At 44.7% G+C, this 25,418-nt stretch overlaps 1 protein-coding gene across 3 annotated transcripts in view; it reads right to left on the bottom strand.

Annotated features, from left to right (window-relative positions):
- Positions 1-25,418, bottom strand: part of NR4A3 (nuclear receptor subfamily 4 group A member 3) — a 108,259-nt gene that overhangs the window by 23,996 nt on the left and 58,845 nt on the right. For 2 of the 3 annotated variants that reach the window (XM_075828518.1, XM_075828517.1), the window contains exon 7: positions 9,604-9,782. In XM_075828518.1, the coding sequence (XP_075684633.1) occupies positions 9,604-9,782 (179 nt within the window). Of the gene's footprint in view, positions 1-9,603; positions 9,783-9,865; positions 9,940-25,418 lie in introns of those variants that run through there. The other variant, XM_075828519.1, reaches the window with a different exon arrangement.

Genomic DNA, 25,418 nt, shown 5'->3' with positions numbered 1-25,418 from the left:
TGTGTTAAAAAAACAACAACAACTAATATCTGTTTTCTGACCTTCCGTTGAGGGGCTAATCTGATGGAAACCTCTGACGGAACCCCTCAACGGAAGGGCAACGCTGATGTGAACAGGCCCGTATACACACACATCTACTCTCAACCAAAGTGGACTCGACGCCATTGCCAATATATGATAAATGGTTGATGCAGATCCCAGATCTCACCCCTGACGACAGGACTGATTTGTTGAGCTCTTACCTGTCCGTATCTCTGGTAATTAATAACAAACTAATTCAGCTTTGCATTATACATCAGTCTTATTTAACACCTACCAGATTACACAAAACTGGTAGAACACCCACATCGGCATGTCATAGAGGTTACCGACTGGAGGCAAATCTCTGGCACCTTATGTGGGACTGTCCCTACATTTCCACCTTTTGGTCAAGTGTGCTTGACTTTCTCACATCCCTTTTACCTACCCCTATACACTACCGTTCAAAAGTTTAGGGTCACTTAGAAATTTCCTTATTTTTGAAAGAAAAGCACAGTTTTTTTCAATGAAGAGAACATTAAATTAATCAGAAATACACTCTATACATTGTTAATGTGCTAAATGACTATTCTAGCTGCAAACGTCTGGTTTTTAATGCAATATCTACATAGGTGTATAGAGGCCCATTTCCAGCAACCATCACTCCAGTGTTCTAATGGTACTGTAATGGCAGAAAGGAGGTGAAGGGAAAGTGAGCCCTAATCTACCCACCGCCCTGTCCCTGCCTACTTGCAACGACCCGCCCTAGGCGACGGGGTACAACTGGGCGGCGGTCCCTACGCTGTCTAAGTGCACGGGAGAACAAACAGGGAACACGCAAGGGAAGGGGCAGTAGCCCACGGAACGCCGTGAGGAAACGGAGCGGTGAATGAATAGTCAGGACCAGGATGAAGTGGAGTATACCAACGTGAGCATGAAGAAGGAAGCAAGTCAGGGGCAAAGCGAAGCAGGTTAAGCGGAACTGCAGCAAGGCAGAAGCACGGCAGAAGCAGGCTGGAGCAAGCAGCAGTGGGGCCAGGAATCCAGAAGAATTACAAGCACTGAGGAAGAGAACACGGCAGGTAATAAAGGACAGGGGGCGGAGCTAACTCCGACTGACCAGGCCGCGATAGGCTCTCCCACTCCTGAGCCTGCCACCCTGGTTGGTGGGAGACGGTGTCAGTCTAACAGGTCTGGCCTCAGGTGTGGATTGATTAATCCCAGGAGTATACCTAGACGTAGTACCTGGCAGATCCCTAACAGTACTCCCCCTTTTATGAGGGGCCACCGGACCCTTACTAAGAGGACCCGGTTTAGTAGGGAAGAGAAGGTGGAACCTCCTGATCAATACCCCAGCGTGAACATCACGGGCAGGTACCCAAGTCCTCTCCTCCGGCCCGTATCCTCTCCAATGGACCAGGTACTGGAGGGAGCCCTGGACCATCCTACTGTCCATAATCTTGGCCACCTCGAATTCCACCCCCTCAGGGGTGAGAACGGGAACAGGAGGTTTCCTCGAGGGGGACCAGGACGGGGAGCAGCGTTTGAGGAGGGAGGCATGGAAGACGTCATGTATGCGACAGGATGGGGGCAGCTCCAGACGGAAGGATACAGGGTTGAGGACTTCAATGATCTTATAAGGTCCAATAAATCGGGGAGCAAACTTCCTGGACGGGACCTTAAGGCGCAAGTTCCTGGACGACAACCAGACCAAATCCCCGACGACAAACCGGGGGTTAGCAGAACGTCTACTATCAGCCTGAATCTTTTGTGCGCTCTGGGACGCCTCTAGGTTCTTCTGAACCTGGGCCCAGACTGTGCACAGTTCCCGATGAACATCCTCTACCTCAGGATTATTGGAACAACCAGGGGAAATGGAGGAGAACCTTGGGTTAAACCCGAAATTACAGAAAAACGGGGAGACCCCTGACGAGTTACTGACCTGGTTATTCAGGGAAAATTCAGCAAGGGGAACGAATGAGACCCAATCGAATTGACAGTCAGAGATGAAACACCTTAAATATTGTTCCAGGGATTGGTTAGTCCTTTCCGTTTGGCCATTAGTTTCGGGATGGAAGGCGGAGGAGAAGGACAGATCAATCTCCAACTTTTTACAAAAAGCCCTCCAAAATAAGGAAACAAATTGTACCCCTCTGTCAGAAACGATATTGACTGGGGCCCCATGGAGACGCAGGATGTGTTTCACAAACAAAGAAGCTAACGTCTTGGCGTTAGGTAGCTTCTTAAGGGGCACAAAGTGGCACATCTTGCTGAAGCGGTCTACTACCACCCACACCACCGACTTGCCCTGAGATGGGGGCAAATCGGTGATAAAATCCATGGAGATATGGGTCCAAGGTCTCTGGGGAATGGGCAAGGAACGTAGTAGGCCCGCAGGTCGGGACCTAGGGGTTTTGGACCTAGCGCAAACCTCACAAGCGGCGATGTAAGCCCTAACGTCTTTAGGCAACCCAGGCCACCAATAGTTTCTGGTAATGAGGTGTTTGGTGCCCAAGATGCCAGGATGACCAGATAGAGCAGAGTCATGGTTTTCCCTGAGTACCCTTAGCTGGTATTGCAGGGGAACAAACAGTTTGTCCCCAGGGACGTTCCCGGGAGCTGAACCCTGATCAGCCGCAATATCAGAAGCTAAATCAGAATCCGTGGCAGAAACGATTATACCAGGGGGTAAAATACAAGCAGGATCCTTCTCGGAAGGAGGATTGGCCATGAAACTACGTGACAGAGCATCAGCCTTAATATTCTTGGACCCAGCCCTATAGGTAACCAAGAAATTAAATCTGGTAAAGAATAGTGCCCACCGAGCTTGTCTGGGATTAAGCCTCCGGGCCGATTCTAGGAAAACCAGATTCTTGTGATCCGTAAGGACCGTTACCTGGTGTCTGGCCCCCTCCAGGAAGTGCCGCCACTCTTCAAAAGCCCATTTAATGGCTAGAAGTTCGCGGTTGCCAATATCATAGTTACTCTCCGTGGGCGAAAACTTCCTAGAGAAGTAAGCACAGGGGTGGAGATGGGTGAGGGAGCTGGTACCCTGGGACAAGACGGCCCCCACTCCCACCTCGGATGCGTCAACCTCCACAATAAAAGGCTCCTCTTGGTTGGGCTGAATCAGCACGGGGGCCGAGATAAAGCACTTCTTGAGGGTCTCAAAGGCCTGGACGGCCTCAGGGGGCCAATGGAGGACATCAGCACCCTTGCGAGTAAGGTCCGTAAGAGGCTTAGCGACGACCGAGAAGTTGGCAATAAATCTCCTGTAATAGTTGGCGAACCCTAAAAAACACTAACGCCTTAAGGGAGGCAGGTTGGACCCATTCCGCCACAGCCTGAACCTTGGCAGGGTCCATGCGGAATTCATGAGGAGTGAGGATTTGCCCTAAAAATGGTATCTCCTGTACCCCAAAGACACATTTTTCAGTCTTAGCAAACAGATTATTCTCCCGAAGGACCTGGAGCACCTTCCTGACATGCTCCACGTGGGAGGACCAGTCCTTGGAAAACACCAGTATGTCATCAAGGTACACAACAAGAAAATTACCCAGGTAATCTCTCAGGATTTCATTAATAAAATTCTGGAAGACAGCAGGGGCATTACACAACCCAAAGGGCATGACCAGGTATTCGAAATGACCCTCGGGTGTGTTGAACGCAGTTTTCCACTCATCCCCCTCTTTGATGCGGATAAGGTTATATGCCCCCCGTAGATCGAACTTAGAAAACCATTGGGCTCCCTGAACCTGATTAAAAAGATCAGGAATCAAAGGAAGTGGGTACTGGTTCCTTACGGTGACCTTATTCAGGTTACGATAATCAATGCACGGCCTAAGACCACCATCCTTCTTCCCCACGAAGAAGAAGCCAGCACCTACAGGAGAAGTCGAGGGGCGAATGAAACCCTTGGCCAGGCATTCTTGGATATACACCGTCATAGCTTCACGTTCAGGACATGAAAGATTAAATATCCTACCCTTAGGAAGCTTGGCACCAGGCACCAAATCGATGGCGCAATCGTAATCTCTATGGGGGGGCAACACCTCGGAGGCCTCCTTTGAAAACACATCGGCGAAGTCCTGAACAAACTCAGGAAGCGTGTTTACCTCCTCCCGGGGAGAAATAGAGTTAACAGAAAGACATGACATAAGACATTCATTACCCCATTTGGTAAGCTCCCCAGTATTCCAATCAAACGTGGGATTATGCAACTGCAACCAGGGAAGACCTAATACCAGATCAGACGATAATCCCTGCATCACCAGTACAGAGCACTGCTCCAAATGCATGGAGCCAACCAGGAGTTCAAAAACAGGAGTATGCTGAGTAAAATAACCATTAGCAAGGGGGGTTGAGTCGATACCTACTACAGGGATAGGATAAGGTAAATCAATAAAAGGCATCTTTAGAGACATAGCAAATTCCACAGACATGATATTAGCAGATGAGCCAGAATCCACGAAAGCACTGCCCGTGGCAGACCGGCCAGCAAACGAGACCTGAAAGGGAAGCAAAATTTTATTGCGTTTCACATTAACGGGAAATACCTGTGCGCCCAAGTGACCTCCCCGATGATCACTTAGGCGCGGAAGTTTTCCGGCTTTTTATTCTTGAGCCTGGGACAGGTGTTCAGTAGATGCTTGTCGTCCCCACAGTAGAAGCAGAGACCATTCATTCTGCGAAACTCCCTACGTTGTCGAGGGGACATGGAGGCCCCGAGTTGCATAGGTACCTCCGAGTCCTCCGTGGAGGGGCGAGGGGACGGGACCTCGGGGGGGATCGCAGAAAAGTCAGAGGGGAGCACATTGAAACGTTCAAGCTGACGTTCGCTGAGACGTCGGTCAAGTCGTACTGCTAGGGCCATAACCTGGTCAAGGGAGTCAGAAGAGGGGTAGCTAACCAGCAGATCCTTCAGGGCGTCAGATAATCCTAACCTAAACTGGCACCTTAGGGCCGGATCGTTCCACCGAGAAGCTACGCACCACTTTCTAAAATCAGAACAGTATTCCTCAACCGGTCTCCTACCCTGACGTAAGGTCACCAGCTGACTCTCGGCTAAAGCAGTCCTGTCAGTCTCGTCGTAAATGAGTCCGAGGGCAGAGAAAAAACGATCAACAGAGGAAAGTTCAGGGGCGTCAGGAGCCAAGGAGAAGGCCCACTCTTGGGGCCCTTCCTGGAGTCGGGCTATGATGATACCCACCCGCTGGTTCTCGGAACCTGAGGAGTGGGGTTTTAGGCGGAAATACAGTCTGCAACTCTCCCGGAAGGAGAGAAACGTCTTACGGTCCCCTGAGAACCGGTCAGGTAACTTGAGGTCGGGTTCTAGAGGTGAGGTGAGGGGTACTACTAAGGCAGCGTCACCCTGGTTGACCCTCTGTGCCAGGGCCTGGACCTGTAGGGAGAGGCCCTGCATCTGCTGGGTCAGGGTCTCAAGGGGGTCCATGATAGCGTCAGCGTAGGAGAATGGTAGACTAGGTATGGGCTTGTAATTATGTAATGGCAGGAAGGAGGTGAAGGGAAAGTGAGCCCTAATCTACCCACCGCCCTGTCCCTGCCTACTTGCAAAGACCCGCCCTAGGCGACGGGGTACAACTGGGCGGCGGTCCCTACGCTGTCTAAGTGCACGGGAGAACAAACAGGGAACACGCAAGGGAAGGGGCAGTAGCCCACGGAACGCCGCGAGGAAACGGAGCGGCGAATGAATAGTCAGGACCAGGATGAAGTGGAGTATACCAACGTGAGCATGGAGAAGGAAGCAAGCCAGGGGCAAAGCGAAGCAGGTTAAGAGGAACTGCAGCAAGGCAGAAGCACGGCAGAAGCACGGCAGAAGCAGGCTGGAGCAAGCAGCAGTGGGGCCAGGAATCCATTAGAATTACAAGCACTGAGGAAGAGAACACGGCAGGTAATAAAGGACAGGGGGCGGAGCTAACTCCGACTGACCAGGCCGCGATAGGCTCTCCCACTCCTGAGCCTGCCACCCTGGTTGGTGGGAGACGGTGTCAGTCTAACAGGTCTGGCCTCAGGTGTGGATTGATTAATCCCAGGAGTATACCTAGACGTAGTACCTGGCAGATCCCTAACAGGTACATTGTGTTTGCTAACTGTGTTAGAAGGCTAATGGATGATTACTTTGACGAAAGCAAAGTTTGAAGGAGAAAATTATTATTTCAAATAAAAATCATTATTTCTAACCTTGTCAATGTCTTGACTATATTTTCTAGTCATTTCCCAACTCATTTGATAAATATAAGTGTGAGTTTTCATGGAAAACACAAAATTGTCTGGGTGACCCCAAACTTTTGAACGGTAGTGTACATTTATCTCCTAAGGTCGCTTTATTTGGCATTCTAGATGAGGAACAATGGCCACATTACACACACATATTCTGAAAAGAATAATTTCTATCCTGGAAGATTATAGCAATGCATTGGATGGCAGACAGGCCACTATCTCTTTCACAATGGAAAACACTCGTAAACACTGCCCTCTCCTACTAGCTCTTGGTTTATCAGCACTGGGGTTGTCCAGATAAATTTTATAAAGTATGGGGCCCGTGGTTAGACACTTCTGCATCCATTGAAATGGAGGACTCTTAACTTTCACTGTGTGATTTGCTCTTTTCCCACTCACGCAACTTAATAGCGGCATAGACCACCAGTTCTGTTGTTTCCTTTTATTTATGGTTTTGTAAAAAAAGAAAAACTATTTTGAATCTTGCTATTGCACTTTAATCATTATAGTGTATGTGATTGAACATATTCCTTTTACTGTACATTTGAGATGTATCAATGTATACGATTTTATCCTGTTTGCAAAATTTTTAATAAAACCAATTTAAAAAATAAAATAAAAAAAATTATGACTCCTGGAAGGCGGGGAGAAAAAACTAAAAAGAATGCTTGGTCATTAAGGCCAAAATAGGACAGGTGCTTAAGGGATTAAACATGTGAGCCTACGTGTGACGGATGCCACTGTATGGCATCTGTCAGAGGAGTCCCTGGGTAGAGAATCAGGTAGCGCTAGGCCCGGGGATTCTGGCCTTGGGGAAGCCCCTAAAGTCACTTTCCATATGTGGACAGTGAAGTCAGGGGCTTTCAATTACTGAGCCCCCGGCCAGAACGCTACCGTTCTGGACTGAAGAAGCTTTTGACGTCACTGTCCATATATGGCCAGGGACTCCGGGACTGGAGGAGTCCCTGTCGTCACTGTCCATATATGGACAGTGACATTAGGGGCATCCCCAGGAGTGGAATCTCTGATCAGAGCATTGCCGACGATCTGGCCGGGAATTCCGCCATCTCAAAACACCTAAAGTCACTGTCCATATATGGACAGCGACGTCAACACCTCTTCCAGGAGCGGAAACCCTGACCACAGCGACGCATACGCTCTGGCGGGGGATTCTGGGATCTTAAAGCACCTTATGTATGGACAGTGAAATCAATGGCTTTCCCAAGACGTGAGTCCCCAGTCAGAGCGCTTGCAATGCTCTGGCCAGGGACTCCCAAGTCGAAAGTCCCTGACATCACTGTCCATATATAGACAGTGACGTCAGGGCTTCCCAGGGCACAGCACTTCAAGCAGTACCCTGCCCGGGAAGTTCGGGCAATGTATCCCACTGTATGCCTATACAGTGGGATACATGGCTACAATCCGTCGGGACACATCCCGACATATACTTTAGATTGAAGAAGAATAACACAATGTGAATCACGCCTTAGGCGTCCTGCATAGCTAGTAGCTCTTCCTGGCTTATATGTTAAATGGAAGGAATAATAACAACAACAACAACAACAACAGTGTAAGGGGGGATTCACACGAGCGTGTATTCGGTCCGTGCGGGCCGCGTGGTTTTCACGCGGCACGCATGGACAATACAAGTCTATGGGGCAGTACAGACAGTCCGTGCTTTTTGCGCAGCGTTTGTCTGCTGCGCAAAAAGCGCGACAGGTTCAAAAACTCTGCGTATTTCGCGCATCACGCACCCATTGAAGTCAATGGGTGCGTGAAAATCACGCGCACCACACGGAAGCACTTCCGTGGGACGAGCGTGATTCGCGCAACAGCAGTGAAAAGGATGAATGAAAACCGAAAAGCACCACGTGCTTTTCTGTTTCCGAACATCCAAACGGAGTGTCTTTGCGATGAGCGAAGCGGGACAAGCGTACCGAACTTCACCGGGTTCGGCCAAACTCGTTTTGGCCGATCCCGGCAAAAAAATTATCGGTACGCGACGTCAGGAGATAGTCACTGTCCATGGTGCTGAAAGAGTTAAACTGTTTCAGCACCATGGACAGTGACTTGCGATCCCAAAATACATTAACCTGTAAAAAAAACCGAAGTTCTAACTTACCGATTACTCCTGTCTCCTTCCTGCAGTCCGACCTCCCGGGATGACACTTCAGTTCAAGTGACAGCTCCAGCCAATCACAGGCCAAGCACAGGCTGCAGCCAATCACAGGCTGCAGCGGTCACTTGGACTGCTGCGTCATCCAGGGAGGTGGGGCCCGATGTCAAGAGAGGCGCGTCACCAAGGACGCGTCACCAAGGACGCGTCACCAAGGCAACGGCCGGGAAGTTCTCGGTAAGTAGGAACTTTATCTTTTTTTTTTACAGGTTTTTCGCTGTTGTGTTCGGCATTCACTGTCGAGGGTGCTGAAAGATTTAGCTCTTTCAGCACCTTGGACAGTGACGGGCGTTGACAAGCCTCATCTCTATGATGCCGGCTGCGCGAAAATCACGCAGCCGCGCATCAGACACGCATGACACACGCAGCTGTCAAATGGTTTTTGCGCTCGCAAAACGCTGCGTTGTTTGCGCGCGCAAAAACGCAACGTTCGTGTGAATCTCCCCTAAAAGGGGCCTAACTGACCGACCACAACATTAACACTAGACCGTGAAAGGAACGACCTCAGCATTTAAACTACACTGTGGACTGAGTGATCACAGCTTTTAACCTGGACTTTTACAGAAAACTATGTGTTCTTCTTTCTGGCTACCTGCAGCCACCACTGGAGGGATGGTAGGAGCATACTGTTATACACTGAACTCGATAATAACACATTATGCATAAAAAAATAAATAACAGAAAACACTTGGACCACTTCGGATCCAAAGTTTAAATATGTAGGAGTCAAATAATATTTTTTGGCTGCAGTTGCAACCATTTTAGTTGCCTTCTAGAGCCCTGTACCATAAATATCTTTGGTAAGAAAACGCCTTCAGAGACTACGAGAAGTTTTTTGACTTTTGGGTTGGCAGAGAACAAATCATTGGATATTTGATTGACATCTGAAATATAATAATGCTGCTCAGCATAGAATGATATAGACTGAGCTATTTTGCGCATGTTGAACATCTCCAATACTCATTTTACTGATGATTTAGTAAAATGAGCCTGGTCATTGTAATTATTGAGCAATGAATAGGAGTTCAATCAATAAAAAGGCAATTAGTACTAACAGGCCAGATAATCATGCAGAGGAATATTTTACATCCTCTATGCAGGAACTCAATTTTAAAGACATCTTCTATTAGTGAGTCAACTCACTACAGTTTGTTAACTTCTGTACTTACCAGAAATAAGGCATATAGTGGATAGGGAAGCCAGGGTTGAAATGTCAAGATTAAGGCTCTGTAAACGTAATGCAAAATTTCGAATTGCTTCCAGCCATTCTCCAAATCCACGAAGGCACTGAAGTCTATGAAGAACTAGTCCATTACAAAACACAAATTCATCGGCAGTAATATTTGACCTGTTTGTAAGTAAGTAAATGGATGAATGAATAAATCAATAATACATGGATCAAAACCTACCTTAAGAAAACCATACAGGTAAATCTAGATGTAAGGCCGTGTTGACGCTCGCACTTTTATTTTCCATCAGGTTTCCATTGCTCTTTAACAGGCATGCTATTTTTCCAGTAAAAAAAACAAACAAACAGAAACCTTATGGAGACTTAACAGACCCATTTGGGAGTTTACAGGATTGGAAAAACATGGCTGCAATATACAATACTACACCTGTCCGCAGGTTGTGTGTGTGGTATTTCAGCTCAGACCCATTCACTTCAATGGAGCTGAACTGCAATACAAGCCCCAACCCATGGCACTGTTTCTCGAAGAAAGGAGTTCTATTTTTCTAATCCTGTACAACCCCTGTAAATCAAAGGGATCCATCATGATTCATTAAAAAAAAAAACAACGATTGCTCATATCTGCCATGGCTCCTGGAAAAAACAAGCCATGCTGCCAGTGTGAAGAGAGCCAACAGAGTACAGGCAAATTATATGTTAAACATTTATTTTGTATTTTTTTTTTAAAGAGGCTCTGTCACCACATAAGTGGCCTGTCTCCTACATAAGGAGATGGGCGCTATAATGTAGATGACAGCAGTGCTTTTTATTTAGAAAAACAATCTATTTTCACCACATTAGGAGCGATTTTAGATTTATGCTAATAAGTTTCTTAATGCCCAAGTGGGCATGTTTTTACTTTAGACCAAGTGGGCGTTGTACAGAGGAGTGTATGACACTGACCAATTATCGTCATGCACTTCTCTCCATTCATTTAGGCAGCGCATAGTGACACTGCGTTATTCACGCTGTGCTGTCTTATACTGACATATTAACGTTACTGAAGTGTTTAGATCGTGACTAGACATTTCTTCCAGCCAGGACGCGATGTTTATTCACAATCCCTGCACTTCGTTAATCTTTGTTTGGTACTTACAGCAGAGCAAGCTTAATCTCCCTGTAACCTGTCATTTACAGCATGATCTCGCGAGATTACGCTTGCTCTGCTGTAAGTACCAAACAAACGTTAACGAAGTGCAGAGATTGTGAATAGACATCCCATCCTGTCTGGAAGGAATGTCTAGTCATGGTCTAAACACTTCAGTAACGTTAATATGTCAGTATAAGAGAGCACATAGTGAATAACGCAGTGTCACTATGCGCTGTCTAAATGAATGGAGAGAAGTGCATGACGCTGATTGGTCAGTGTCATACACTCTCTGTACTACGCCCACTTGGTCTAAAGTAAAAAAACACACCCACTTGGGCATTAAGAATTGAATTAGCATAAAGCTAAAATCGTTCCTAATGTGGTGAAAATAGATCGTTTTTCAAAATCAAAAGCACTGCTGTCACCTACATTATAGCGCCGATCTCCTTATGTAGGAGATAGGGCACTTATAATGTGGTGACAGAGTCTCTTTAAATAACTGGGAAATCTGCACCAGCTAGGAGCTGGCGTTCATTTCCTCTATAATTTACACCAGCCTTTCGGGTTTAGATTATTATAAATTTGATGGGCTGCGGTGACCCAGCCCCTTTTGCGAAGCCACACCCTATTTTCCGCAAAAGTGCCGGGGGCATCATAAAAAGGCTAAAATTCACAATTTTATGGCGTAGAAAGGTTGCTAAATCCCCCCCCCCCCCCGCTGTTCCAATATACAATTGCTTTTAGCAGCTGCATGCACCATATCAATAGGGTGCACCCCCTGTTTGTAAACCTGTAAAAGGCTAAATAAAACACTAGATAGCACCTAATGTTGTTGTAGAAAACCAGTGGAAAGTGTTTATAAATTAGTCTAATGCCCAGCCTTATTTCTTTTTTTAAATTGCGTGAGGCTTAACGCTGAATGACGAGGCCTGAAAAGGCCTTAAAGAGGCTCTGTCACCAGATTTTGCAACCCCTATCTGCTATTGCAGCAGTTAGGCGCTGCAATGTAGATTACAGTAACGTTTTTATTTTTAAAAAACGAGCATTTTTGGCCAAGTTATGACCATTTTCGTATTTATGCAAATGAGGCTTGCAAAAGTACAACTGGGCGTGTATTATGTGCGTACATCGGGGCGTGTTTACTACTTTTACTAGCTGGGCGTTGTGTATAGAAGTATCATCCACTTCTCTTCACAACGCCCAGCTTCTGGCAGTGCAGACACAGCCGTGTTCTCCAGAGATCACGCTGTGTCGTCACTCACAGGTCCTGCATCGTGTCAGACGAGCGAGGACACATCAGCACCAGAGGCTACAGATGATTCTGCAGCAGCATCGGCGTTTGCAGGTAAGTCGATGTAGCTACTTACCTGCAAATGCTGATGCTGCTGCAGAATCAACTGTAGCCTCTGGTGCCGACATGATGCAGAACCTGTGAGTGACGACACAGCGTGATCTCTCGAGAACACGGCTGTGTCTGCACTGCCAGAAGCTGGGCGTTCTGAAGAGAAGTGGATGATACTTCTCATCAGAACGCCCAGCTAGTAAAAGTAGTAAACACGCCCCGATGTACGCACATAATACACGCCCAGTTGTACTTTTACTTTTAAACACGCCCAGTTGTACTTTTGCAAGCCTCATTTGCATAAATACGAAAATGGTCATAACTTGGCCAAAAATGCTAGTTTTTAAAAAATAAAAACGTTACTGTAATCTACATTGCAGCGCCGATCTGCTGCAATAGCAGATAGGGGTTGCAAAATCTGGTGACAGAGCCTCTTTAATGTCCAGCAAAATTTATTCGTTTATGCCTTTCTGATTTTCAGCAGCCATAACTTTTTATTTTTTTTATTGACGTGGCTATATGAGGCCTTGTTTAATGCGGGAGAAATTGTATCTTCTGCGCAGTTTAGGGGTAGAAAAAATTGGCGGATATGTTATATAATTTATTTTTGCGACATGAATATAGAAAATATTTTTGGCAGAGTTTTGTTTATTTTTTTTATCCTGTTCACGTGTCACGCTAAATAACGTCTTAATATAATTCTTCAGGTTATTACAGTCGTGTAGATACCTAATATGTGTATTTTTTTTTTTTAATGTAATGTGGGGGCAATAAAATGTATTTTATGCAAAATAATGACTTGTTTTTGAACCTTTTTTTTTTTCAAATTTTGTTTCTAATCCCATGAAGGGATAACTTTATTTACAACTTTATTTTTTGCTTATAATGTATACTCTTGTGTGCTAATACATTACACTTTCACTAGGACACAGGCTGCTGTTATGGCAGCACATAGATAATGTGTCCTAAGAGAAGGCATACTGAGCAGACAGAAGGACCCCAGGGCTGACTGCAGAGGGTTCCGCCAGTCTTCGATTGCGCCACCGGATTTCCTGTGACGCGATAGAAGAGAGGAGTCCCCTTTCATCGGTCATAGACCGCGGCTATCAAAGGGTTTACCAGCTGGGTAAGAATTTTTTCAGATACCAGCTGTACTCCGCAAGCTTCTTTAAGTACAGGAGCTGTTAGTCACGGCTCCTGCTTAGAGAATTAGCGCTCCCAGGAGAGCTCATGTGCCTTTTCTACAGTGACGCCAAAAGCCGTCGCTGTAGACTAAGGACCTGCACCGCCTGTCATCAACAGACGGTGGGCGGTCGTTAAGGAGTTAATAAAGATGGTGTTTAGCCCAAAATGTATTTACTCCAGGACACTGGCAGCAAATATTAATAAAATTGTCCTATAAAGTTGTTTATTCTTTTTATTAGTTGTATTTAATTACAAAATATATAGAAAAAAAAATTAATGTGTTGTATTTGCATCTTAATTAAAACTTTTTACACGTGCACATACACACTCCTAAAACCGTAAAATAATGAAGTTTTCAATATAAAATTTGCACCAAAGATCAATTTAGTAACATTTTCATTGCAGGTTTTTCTTCAGCCTGTGCATATTTATTCAAATCTCATTCACTTTGCTGCTACTGTAAATGCTGCATAATTTCATAACAGAATTCCATTGCAGAAATTCCCTAGCACTTCCGCTACGTGGCAACCCAGCCTATTGCTTTTTCCTTTACGCATGCTCAGTAAATTGATGCCAGTGCACCTGGGTAAAGCGTCTTTCCATAAAGAGGGGAGGAAGGAACAGCAACAGGGAAGAAGTGTGCAGAGTACTGTTGTATGCAGCAAAATTTAGTTTTCAGCATCATACTAAAACTACAATCACACCCCACAACAGGAAGGTAAAAACAATGGTGCCTGCTCAAAAAGACAATTGCGGTAAAAAAAAAACAAAAAAAAACACACATCTTCTAAATTGCCTCAGATAAAACATTTTTGTGACAAACATTTTAAGCATGTTTGGCAGATCCACAGGATATGCCATAAATGTATAATAGATGGACACGCAAATATTTCTAGAATGCGGTCCTCTGACCCCCCTTCTGTCGCTTAAGAGATGCCCGGGACTACAGAAATAGTCGAGCTTGCTGAACTACGCCGTTTTCATAACTCCCACAGAAGTGAATGGGAGTTATGGAAACAGCGTAGCACAGAGAGCTTCCATTCACTTCTATGGGAGTTACTGAAGCAGCACAGCGAAACGCGAGTGCCTGTGTCTGGAAAAAAGGTTACCTCGTAAATCTGGGGCCCAGTTCTAGAGATAGGTCTGGGTCCCAGAGTTATGCCATGTCCTGTGGATATGCCATAAATGTCCGAGATGGGAACAGCTCAAAAATTTACATAAGCCTGTACAACTCCTTTGAGTATGCATGTTGCTTTCCTGTTATTAGAAATAAATGTAAATGTTGCTTTGCGGCTATTAGAAAAATGTGCATCTATATTTTGTAATCGAATTGATTTCTAAAATTGATCAAACAATATGAAATAAATTGCAGCGGTTTTGCTACCACCAGGTGTCCCCAGATCCCTGTGCGACTGCCATAATCGATGGTATTTGTGTCCTTAGGACGCAGATACAGTTGCATACTATGGCAGAGCAGAGAGCTGTTAGCTCCATGCCCCACCATTCACTTTCGTAGGCTACAGGCCACGTTAGGCCTGCAGCCTATGAGACGATGGAACAGGTTCCCTGCGCAGGCTGGTGCAATGATGGAACTGTATTGTGCCGACCTACGTAAGGATGCCGTCTTAGGGTCTTATAGGCTGCATGCCCAACGTGGCTCAGGAGGCATGCAGCCTAGGACTGTGGAGCTCCGTTCATCGTGGGAAAGGTGTTTGGAGAGTATGTTTTATTATTTGTTGGGGGGCACTAAGGGACACTATTAGAGTGTGGAGGGCACTAAGTTTCTACCAATACTGTGGGGGGACACTACTGTGTGTGGGGGGACTTTTGCTGTGGGGGATAACTAAGGGGGCATGGTTACTGTTTGGGGGACACCATTATTGTGTGTGGGGCACTAAGGTGGGCAGGCACTATCATTGTGTGGCGGGCACATAGGGAGCACTATTACTTTGTGGGGGGCACTAAGAAATCACAATTACTTTGTGGGGCACAAAGGGGTTGCTACTACCATGGGGGGCACTAAGGCATAGCTATTACTGTGTGGGGCACTAAGAATGGCACTATCAGTGGGTGGGGATGTGCTGGAAAAGTGAAGATCCAAAGATATCAGTGTTTCAAATGACCAGGAGAAGTCACCATGGTGGTCTGCTCCAGATGAAGAAGAAAAAGGAAACTAAACAACGTCAATCAGAGAAAATGTCACCTGTGAGTGCTTGAATGTAATTGTACAACTTTTCAGGTGACTTTTCAGAATAAGCCGTCATATGTGTTTACATGAGGTATAACACTATTTCTGGCCATTATATGACTTTCATTTAGCAGGGTCTATCTTTGTAGGGTCCATCTCTAATTTTCAGTTGTCTCAAAGCTAGTGGGCTAGTGAGCCTAACAGATATCTTGTCTTCTATACACTGCACAGATAGAAGACTAGAATCCTGCTCTGCTATCTCTATCCATCACATATATAGAAGTTGCGGCAGCATGGAGGACAATATACAGCAGTACAGACTAGTGTAGATGAGAATCCAGCACTGGTGTGAAACAGAAATCCTACAATCACGTCTATATGTTTTTCTTTGCTCCTGCTTACTCCCCCTGCTCACCCCTCCCCTACATACACTTACATGTAGCGTCTGTGTGACTCACACTCTCTCTCTGCTACCTCCTCCTGCACCCGCACCCATCTCCATAGAAAGCTATAGCCAGGCAGTGAAGTTACACATTCCCACCTTCTGCAGATGTCAATTCTGCTCTGTAACCAGGGTTGGCCAATGCATGACAACAGGAGGTGGATAGCAGATTAGAGGAAGGGAGACACCTAGTGGAAGTAACTTCACACAGAATTTGCATGGATAAAACAAGTACATTTTAACAGTAAGTAAATTACAAAGTTGTTTTTACATCAGGTATACTATTAGATCAACATAAGTTGTTTGAGAAGTTAGTGTCCATTTAAATGGTCTTCAGCGTGGTAATAATCTGCAGAGTTCAAGTTTTTATCTTGTATGTGACCACTGTATGGTGATATTGGTAACGTTGGTCTTTGTGATGGTAGTTGTGGTCATGGTGTAGAGGTATTATTTAATCCTTGTATAGTGGTATTATTTGGTAAATATATGACTATTATTCAGTTACTATGTAGTGATTAAATTTTTTTATATAGTGGTATTATTTAGTAACAGTATGGCAGTATTATTCAATAAATATCTGCTAGCTGTATGTAGTAATGATATGAAGGTATTATTTGGCCCTAGTATAGTGGTGTTATTTGGGAAGAACATTACTATTTTGTAAACTATTATATATACATTAGTGTTTATGACGGAGCTAATTACTTGGGGGCATGGCTGAATTATCTTTGAATACAGGATTAAGGCAGAACAATGCTGATTTTCATTAGTGCAGCGCCAGCTGCATCGCCTCATGCTGACCGCGCGCGCACTTGAAGTCAGGAGCGGGGCAATGGTTGTATTACACAGCCGCAGCCCCGCTCTATAGCGGCGGAGATCAGATAAACCTCTCATCTCCACTGCTATTCCCATGAATGCTGAGATCAAAGCTGACTGCAGCATTCAGGAGAAAATGAGAAGGGGGATGCCCCTGGATCGAGTCACAGGGAATTCCTGTGACGCGATCGAGGGCCATACCATATATGGCCAGACAGCCCAGGGTCTATTGAAGGACCCCAGGGCTGTCTTACCATATTTCCTGTTAGGGAATACTTAGGTATGTCCTAACAACTGCTTGTGTACTATACGTACGCAGGCTAATGTACTAGCATATAGCTGCTATATGCCAGTACATTAAAGTTGAAAAATAAAGTAAAAACAAAGTAATATTAAATTAAAAAAATACACATACACCTTTTTTTTTTACAATAAACATTAAAATAAGTCACAATACATAAAACATATACATCTTCGGTATTAGCGCAGCCGTAATAACCTGCACAACAATTTTTGATTCATTTATGAGGTGTACGCTGTAAAAATAAATAAAAACTTTTCACTTATTAATGTAAGGTACGAGGTGTGATTAATTAAACCTCCATGTGCCTCACATTAATAGTAATTAACCCCATAATGTACCTCACACATTAACCCATTATGACTGAGAAACATAATGGGGTTAATTACTATTAATGTGAGGCACAATTCATCATCACACCTCGTGCCTCACATCACAAAATGGAAGAACTTTTTTTTTTATTACTGTTGACAAAGTATCGTTTTGGTATCGAAATCGCAATACTACACGAAGTATCGGTATCGAAGTCCAAATTCTGGTATCGGGACATCCCTACTATATAGCATCATTTTTTTTGTAAGGTTATATGCATATACGTTCTGAAGTAGTCTTCAAATCTTTCCTGATCATAATATTAGTAGGTCACTTGCGACCGTGTATTTTCTTTCTAGCTATACAGTTGTACAATGTTTTGGGTTGAGAGACAAGTCATGGCGGTCCGGCCGAGATGAAGAAGAAAAGGGAAAGTGAACGATTCCAATCTGAGAAGACCTAACCTATAAGTCACTAATCAAATATACGGCCTACAGAGCACCCGTGTTGGACCAGTATCTACAACTATATGGTAGATATAAAATCTTCCCTGGAGGAATGACCTTGATTTGCAGAGGGTTAACAGCAATAATCCTAGAAGGATTAATAACATGTTGAGGACTTTCTTCAGAGTGGTTAGTCTCTAGCGACCAGGACAGGGCATCTGCCTTAATGTTTTTGTCCGCAGGGCAGAAATTAAGCAGGAATTTAAATCTGGTGAAGAACGGGGACCATCTGGCTTGACGAGTGTTCAGTAGTTGTGATCTTGTGATCCGTAAAGATTCTTGTGATCCGTGTAGATGATGATGGGGTGAGCCGCCCCTCCAGCAGGTGCCTCTACTCGTCTAAGGCCAACTTGACAGCGAGTAATTCTCGATCCCCAATGGAATAGTTGCGCTCTGCAGGAGAGAAGAGTTTGGAGAAAAATCCACAGGATATTGCCTTACCCTTGGAATTCTTTTTAAACAGGAGTGCTCCAGCACCGATGGAAGATGCGTCAACCTCCAATGAAAACTGTCGAGTCACATCAGGATGATGAAGAATGGAAGCAGAAGTGAAGGCGCTCTTGAGGTTGGAGAATGTCGCTTCTGCCTTAGGAGTCCAGTCCTCACCGTTCACTCCCTTCTTGGTAAGAGCGGAGATGGGGGCAGTTGGAGATGAGAAATTTGGGATGAACGGACGATAAAAATTAGCAAATCCTAAAAATCTCTGTATGGCTCGGAGACCTTGAGGATGTGACCACCAGAAAAAGCCGGACTTCACTTTCTCCGGATCCACGATCAGAGATAATATAGCCCTATAGCCCAGGAAAGGCAAAGATTTTCTTTCAAAAACACACTTCAAGTTTAGCGTATAAGTTGTTACTCCTCAACCGCAACAGGACTTGGCGGACATGCTTCCGATGCGTCGTTAGATCAAAGTGAGTAGATCAAGATGTCGTCCAGATAGACCACCACACAGACATACAGAAGATCACGGAAGAGGTCATTCACAAACTCCTGAAACAGTGCTGGAGTGTTACACAGTACAAAGGGCATTACGAGTTTTCAATGCACGGTCGGAGTGATCCATCCTTCTTCATGAAGAAGAGTCCGGCACTCGCTGGTGAAGTAGACTTCCTGATGAACCCCCTCTCCAGGTTCTCCTTGACATACTCCAACATGGCCTGGGTTTCAGGCAAGGAGTGAAGATAAACCCGTCCACGAGGAGGTAAAGCTTCAGGGAGCAACTCAATAGGACAGTCGTAGGGACGATGAGGAGAAAGGCCTCTGCCTCTTTCTTGCTAAAGACATCCGCGTAATTATTATTGTGGAGGCAGTCCAGTGAGTGACAGATGTAGTGGAGAAAGAACAGGACGAACCTTAGGCAGACAGCGGTGAAGACATCGGGGACCCCATTGGAGAACCTCTCTGGAATTCCAATCAAGGACAGGAGCGTGTTGGTGAAGCCATGGACAGGACATAAAAGGCTATCAGTTCCGAATGGAGGGCTCCTATCTGTAGCCTCAGAGGTTTGGTGATAGACAGGATTGGGTCAGGCAGAGGTTGTCCGTCTACTGAACCGACCGCCAAAGGTTTCTCCAGAGGAACTGTGGCCAAGTGGACGATCTACCAAGTCCTGCTGAATAAAATTTGCAGCCACTCCAGAGTCCAAATAAGCAGGGACAGAGTGCAGGAGTCTAGGAGAGAACTTAGTAATCGGCGTCGATCCACCTAGGATTTTGCCTTCCAATCAAACCTAGGTGCTGGAGTTTCCCAGCTTCTGGGGGCATTGACGCACAAAATGACCCTTGTGGCCACAATACAGACACAATCCAGTCGAACGTCTGCGCTGCCGCTCGCCGCTCCTGTTCGGACAGTGGTGAGTCTGTCTATTTGCATAGGCTTCTCCAGGGCTACAAATGGAGAGGGCAGTAGAGGTGTTTGAAATTTGGGCGCCAGCTGATAAGACCCTTTTCTCCCGGTGAATCTCCAGGGTGCGTTCTTGGATCCTCATGTCGATCCAAGTAGCCAGGAGAATTAGGGCATCCAAGGTAGATGGAAGCTCTCGTGCCGGCAGCTTGTCTTTTATTCGGGAGGCTAGTCCCTGCCAGAATGTTGCCACTAAGACCTTGTTATTTTTAGGCTAGTCCCGCTGCCAAGGTACGGAATTGGATGGCAGAAGTGAGGCAGCTGCAGTTGAAGTTTCGGCCTGGTTCCTCAAACACTGTACGGAAAGTCTCTAGAAATAGTTGCAAATTAGAGGATTCCGGACTTTCTCGTTCCTAGATGGGATTTGCCCATGCCACGGCTTTGTTAGAGAGGAGAGAGACGATAAAAGCGACCTTGGCCTCATCAGAGGGGAAGAGATGAGCAAATAACTTAAAGTGGATGTTGCACTGATTGATTAAGCCTCTACAGGTTTTTGCATAACCATCGTAGCGAGGAGATAGAGGCAACGAAATTCCGGACCCAGAAGAGGCAAGGTGGGTTAACAGGAGGTGTTGTAGGAGGAGCAGCCGTGGAAGGAAGATCCAAATGCTTAGCTACAGGACCCACATCCAGACGTTGACACGGACACAGAACACGGATAATGCAGTCGTCTCAGATACTTGACTCGGACACAAATAATGGATTTGGGATACAGCGAAGAAACCAATTGCAGGACAAACATGGGTGGACACAACATTGCTCAGGCAAGGAATGAATGGGCAGAGTTATTTTTGTAGTTCCTGGTATGCTGGGATAGGTTGGGGGAGATTTTCTCTTTACAGCCGGGAGTGAGGGCACACATGCACCCTAAGAGCAGCAATAGCCGAAGACAGTAATGTGTGCCGGCGACTCAGAGGAGGGAAATGGCGGCTAAAGTTCACTGGTCTGCAGTCGCGGCCTCTTGAAGGTAAATGATGCCAGCGGTCCGCGACCATCACACAGGTATTATTTAGTAACAGTAAGGTGGCATTATACAGTCACTTTGTAGTGATAATATGTGGTCTTGGTGTGGCAGTATTATTCATTAACAGTATGGTAGTATTAATCAGTCACTATGTGGTGGTTATATGTGATCATGACATGGAGGTAACATTCAGTAACAGCATGGTGGTATTATTCAGTCCCTATGTGGAGAACATATGCAGTTATGGTATGGCTATATTATTCAGTAACATTATGAAGGTAATATTCAGTCACTATGTAGGGGTAGTGTGTGGTCATTCCCTTGTATAGTGGTATCACTGTGTGAATATGTCCTTACAGAACAGTTGTTGATTGCTCATGGTCACATGTAGCAGCCTTCTCTATATTGACAGCTGACTGACACGTCATGTGATCTCACATTGACAGCTGAACAACAAGTTAGGTAAACCCCTTGGACTTATTCACACCTAAATACAACTACTTGACAAATAGAGCAAAGGGTTCACTTAAAATAAGATACATCATGAAAACCCCTGTTCATATGCAGGGTATATGGACATCATAGAGGGGTTTCTCTGCTCGGGACTCCCACCTCTATGTGCCGATCTGGCGGACCAAACACTTTTATGCATTACATGGACAGCCATTCATTTGAATGAAAGCCATGCAATGCTACATTTCCCCTGCAGAGGCTGGGTGAGTCTTCCCCCAACAATATCGCTGGAGGTGAGAGGTCCCACAGGGATCAACTGACTGCAGTCCCTGTTTATCTTAAAAATGGGTTGTCTTCCTGAGACTACTCCTTTAACTCCTTTGCATATCTGGGCGTAACTTTGCGCCCATGTTAAGGGCATCTTAACGCAAATGGGCATACAGTTCCGCCCTGAAGATGAAGTGGGCACAGCCGACATCCTGCTGCAATGGCGGAGAACGGAGTTATCTCCGATTGCCGCTGTTTAACCCTTTAGATGCCGCGGTTAATAGCGGCTGTGGCATCGAAGTGGTTGACAGATTGAGGGGGCTCCTTCTGTAACCGGTCGGCCACCGCGAGAGATTGCGGTGCCGATGGTTGCTATGGCAACCACGAAGTCTAACAATGGCCTCCTGGTCGGCCATGAACGGAAGCCTGTCAGTGGAAAAATGACAGTTACAATACATTGCATTACATAAGTAGTGCAATGTATTAGGGTATGTTCACACGAGGTCATTACGTCCGTAATTGACGGACGTATTTCGGCCGCAAGTACCGGACCTAACACAGTGCAGGGAGCCGGGCTCCTAGCATCATACTTATGTACGACGCTAGGAGTCCCTGCCTCGCTGCCGGACAACTGTCTCGTACTGAAAACATGATTACAGTACGGGACAGTTGTCCGGCAGCGACTCCTAGAGTCGTACATAACTATGATGCTAGGAGCCCGGTACTTGCAGCCGAAATACGTCCGTCAATTACGGACGTAATGACCTAGTGTGAACATACCCTTATACCTGCGATCAGTAGATCAGGCCTTCAAGTCCCCTAGAAGGACTAAAAAAAAAATACAAAAATGTTAAAAAAAATAATAATAATTTGGACGAATAATAAATAAAACTTTTAGGCAATAAAAGCAAGAATCGCCCTGTTTTCCCGATCAAGTCCTTCATAATTGGAAGAATTTTTTTTTTTATACATAATAGGTGTCGCCACGTTCGTAATGGCCTGAACTAGAAAAATATAATGTTATATTACCTGCACGGTGAATACCGTAAAAACAAAATAATAAAAGACCATGACAGAATTTCCTTTTTTAGTAACCTTATTTAGTGCCAGAATTCGTTTTTTGGTCTCCTCACCTTCCAAAAGATGGAATAAAAAGTTATCAATTAATTGCATCTACCCCAAAATGGTACCAATAAAAACTACAGCTCTTTCCGCAAAAACCAAGCCCTAACATAGCTCCGTCAAAGGAAAAATAAAACGCAACAATGACAAAATGATGGCCTAGACTTATTTATAGATCCAGTACATTTTCACCAAAAACCCCACATCATCATTTGCTAGACCCAACAGGTGAACCCTGCAGATGTAGCTTAGACGAGGAAATCAAAGATTAGTGAATACTGTAGCGCAGATATTTTGTACAGTACCACGGATTTACCACATAGTCATGTCCCATGATACATAAAGCTGGCCATGCACATCACACAGATAGCATTGTATAATGCTTATGTGCTATTAGGGCTCGGCGATTATGACCTAAATCAAAATCACAATTAGTTGAACATGTAACCTCGATTATGGTTAATGAACGATTAGTTAGGCCACATGCATGCTTCGCCATTCAATTAATATTTATCCCCCGAGCCTGCTGTAAACTACTGTATATAATATACCCCGACACTGCCCCCACACAGTATATTGCCCCACAGCGTTCCCCACATGGTATAATGCCCCTATAACTGCCCTCCAGACAGAATAATGCCCCCATAGTTGCCCTCCACACAGTATAATGCCCCCATAACTGCTGATGTCTGTCTCCAGTGGCACAAGCGGGGCACAACATATTGGGGTACTGAAATGGCATATCTGGGGGGGAAAAAATTGGAATTTTCAATCTGCAACATCTATTGTACGCGAATTTCTGCAAAACAACTGTGGGGTCAAAATGCTTTCTATACCTCTAGATGAATTCCTTGCGGGCCGTGGTTCCAAAAATAGTGTGACTTTTCAGGGCTTTCCACTGTACTGGTACCTCAGCGCAATGCAACATGGTGTCTGAAAACTAATCTTGTAAAACCTGCACTCCAAAAAACAAATTGCGCTCCTTCCCTTTAGAGCCTTGCCGTGTGTGTAAATAGCAATTTACAACCACATATGGGGTATTGCCTTACACGGGAGAAAATGCGTAACAAATTTTGTGGCGCCTTTGAGCTAAATCTACATAGATCATTAGAAAAAAAAATTGATTTAAATTTTCACGGCCCAATTCTAATAAAATCGGTAAGACACCTGTGGAGCCAAAATGCCCACTACACCCTTAACTTAATTCCTTGAGGGGTATGGTCTCAAAGAACTGGGGAATGTTTACTGTACTGGTCTCTGCAAATGCGACATTTCCCCCACTAACCAATTCCGCAAAATCTGTGCTCAAAAAGCCAAATGGCGCTTCTTCCCCTCTCAGCCCTGCTGTGTGCACAAACAATAGTTTATTATCACAAATAGGGCATTGCTGTACTCAGGAGAAAATAGTACACAAACATTGGGGTGCTTTTTCTCCTATAGTCCCTGTGGAAATGAAATTTTTTTTGCATAATAACTACATTATTGGCAAAAAAACTAATTTGTTTTCCATTTTTACAGTCCAATTCTAATAAATTCGCTGAAACACCTGTGGGGTTAAAGTGCTCGCTACACCCCAGATGAATTCCTTGTGTGGCATACTTTCCTAAATGGATTGACTTTTTAGCATTCCACTCAGGGGCTTTGTAAATACGACATGGCATCAGAAAACCATTCCAGCAAAATCTGCACTCCAAAAGCTAAAAGGCGCTCCTTCCCTTCTGAGCGCTGCCGTGTATCCTGAATTCCTTGTGGCCATGATAAATTTGGAGTTAAAATTACATAGTGAAAAAAACATTTTTCGTTTTCACAGCCTAATTCTAAAGAAAATCTATGAAACACCTATGGGGTCAAAACGCTCACTACACTCCTGGATGGGTGTAGTTTCCAAAACAGGATCTTTTTTGGGGTGTATCTAATGTTTTGGCAACTCAAGGCCCGTTTAAACATAAAATAGTGCCTGGAAAACATCCTAATAGAATGGAGACTCCAAAATCCACAAAGTGCACTTTCAATTTGATGCCTGTGTTGAAGTCACATAGCACACTAGGGCCACTTATAGGATATTTATGAAAACTGCAGATTTTGGGTATTAAATATTGAGTTGTTTTTTTCTGTTAACACCTGCTGTGTTACTGAAATAAATGGATTAAAAATGAAAAACTGAAATAAAAAATTTTATTTTTACATTTCACCTCCACTTTGCTTTCAATCCTATAAAACACCTAATGGGTTAACGAATTTGCTAAATGCTGTTTTGAATAATTTGAGGGGTGCCGTTTTTAAAATAAGGCTGTGTTCACATGCGCCTCACTTTCCGTTGAGGGGTTCCGTCTGAGGTTTCCATCGGGGGAACCCCTCAACGGAAAGGCAAACGGAAAGTTTCCATCACCAAATGGAAGCTAAGGTTTCTGTTTGCCTTTCCATTGTGGGAATCCCCCGATGGAAACCTCCGACGGAACCCCTCAACGGAAAGCAACGCTGATGTAAAAAGGCTCATAGAGGATTGATAAGGGGTTTCTAATATCAAAGGCCCCTCAAAGGCACTTCAAAACTGAAGTTGTGCCTAAAAGAAAAAAATCTGTTTTGCAAATTTTGCTTAATATTTGAAAAACTGCTAGTACATTTATAAGCCTTATAACGACCTAAAAAAGATGAAATAAAAAAAAAATGATGCCTACATAAAGATATAAACTTTATTTAATAATTTGGGTGGTACAGTTATCTATTTTTAGAAGCAGAGGATTTTAAATGTAGGAAAATGCAGAATTTTTTTTTTGAATATTTTCTCTACATTTTGAATTTTTTATAAATAAAGAATAAACATATCGACCAATATTTACCACTAACAAAGAACAAAGTGTTA

Source organism: Rhinoderma darwinii, chromosome 5 (genome assembly GCF_050947455.1).
Source record: "Rhinoderma darwinii isolate aRhiDar2 chromosome 5, aRhiDar2.hap1, whole genome shotgun sequence".
NCBI classification, from domain to species: Eukaryota; Metazoa; Chordata; class Amphibia; order Anura; family Rhinodermatidae; genus Rhinoderma; species Rhinoderma darwinii.
This window is presented reverse-complemented; position numbering and strand designations above follow the sequence as displayed.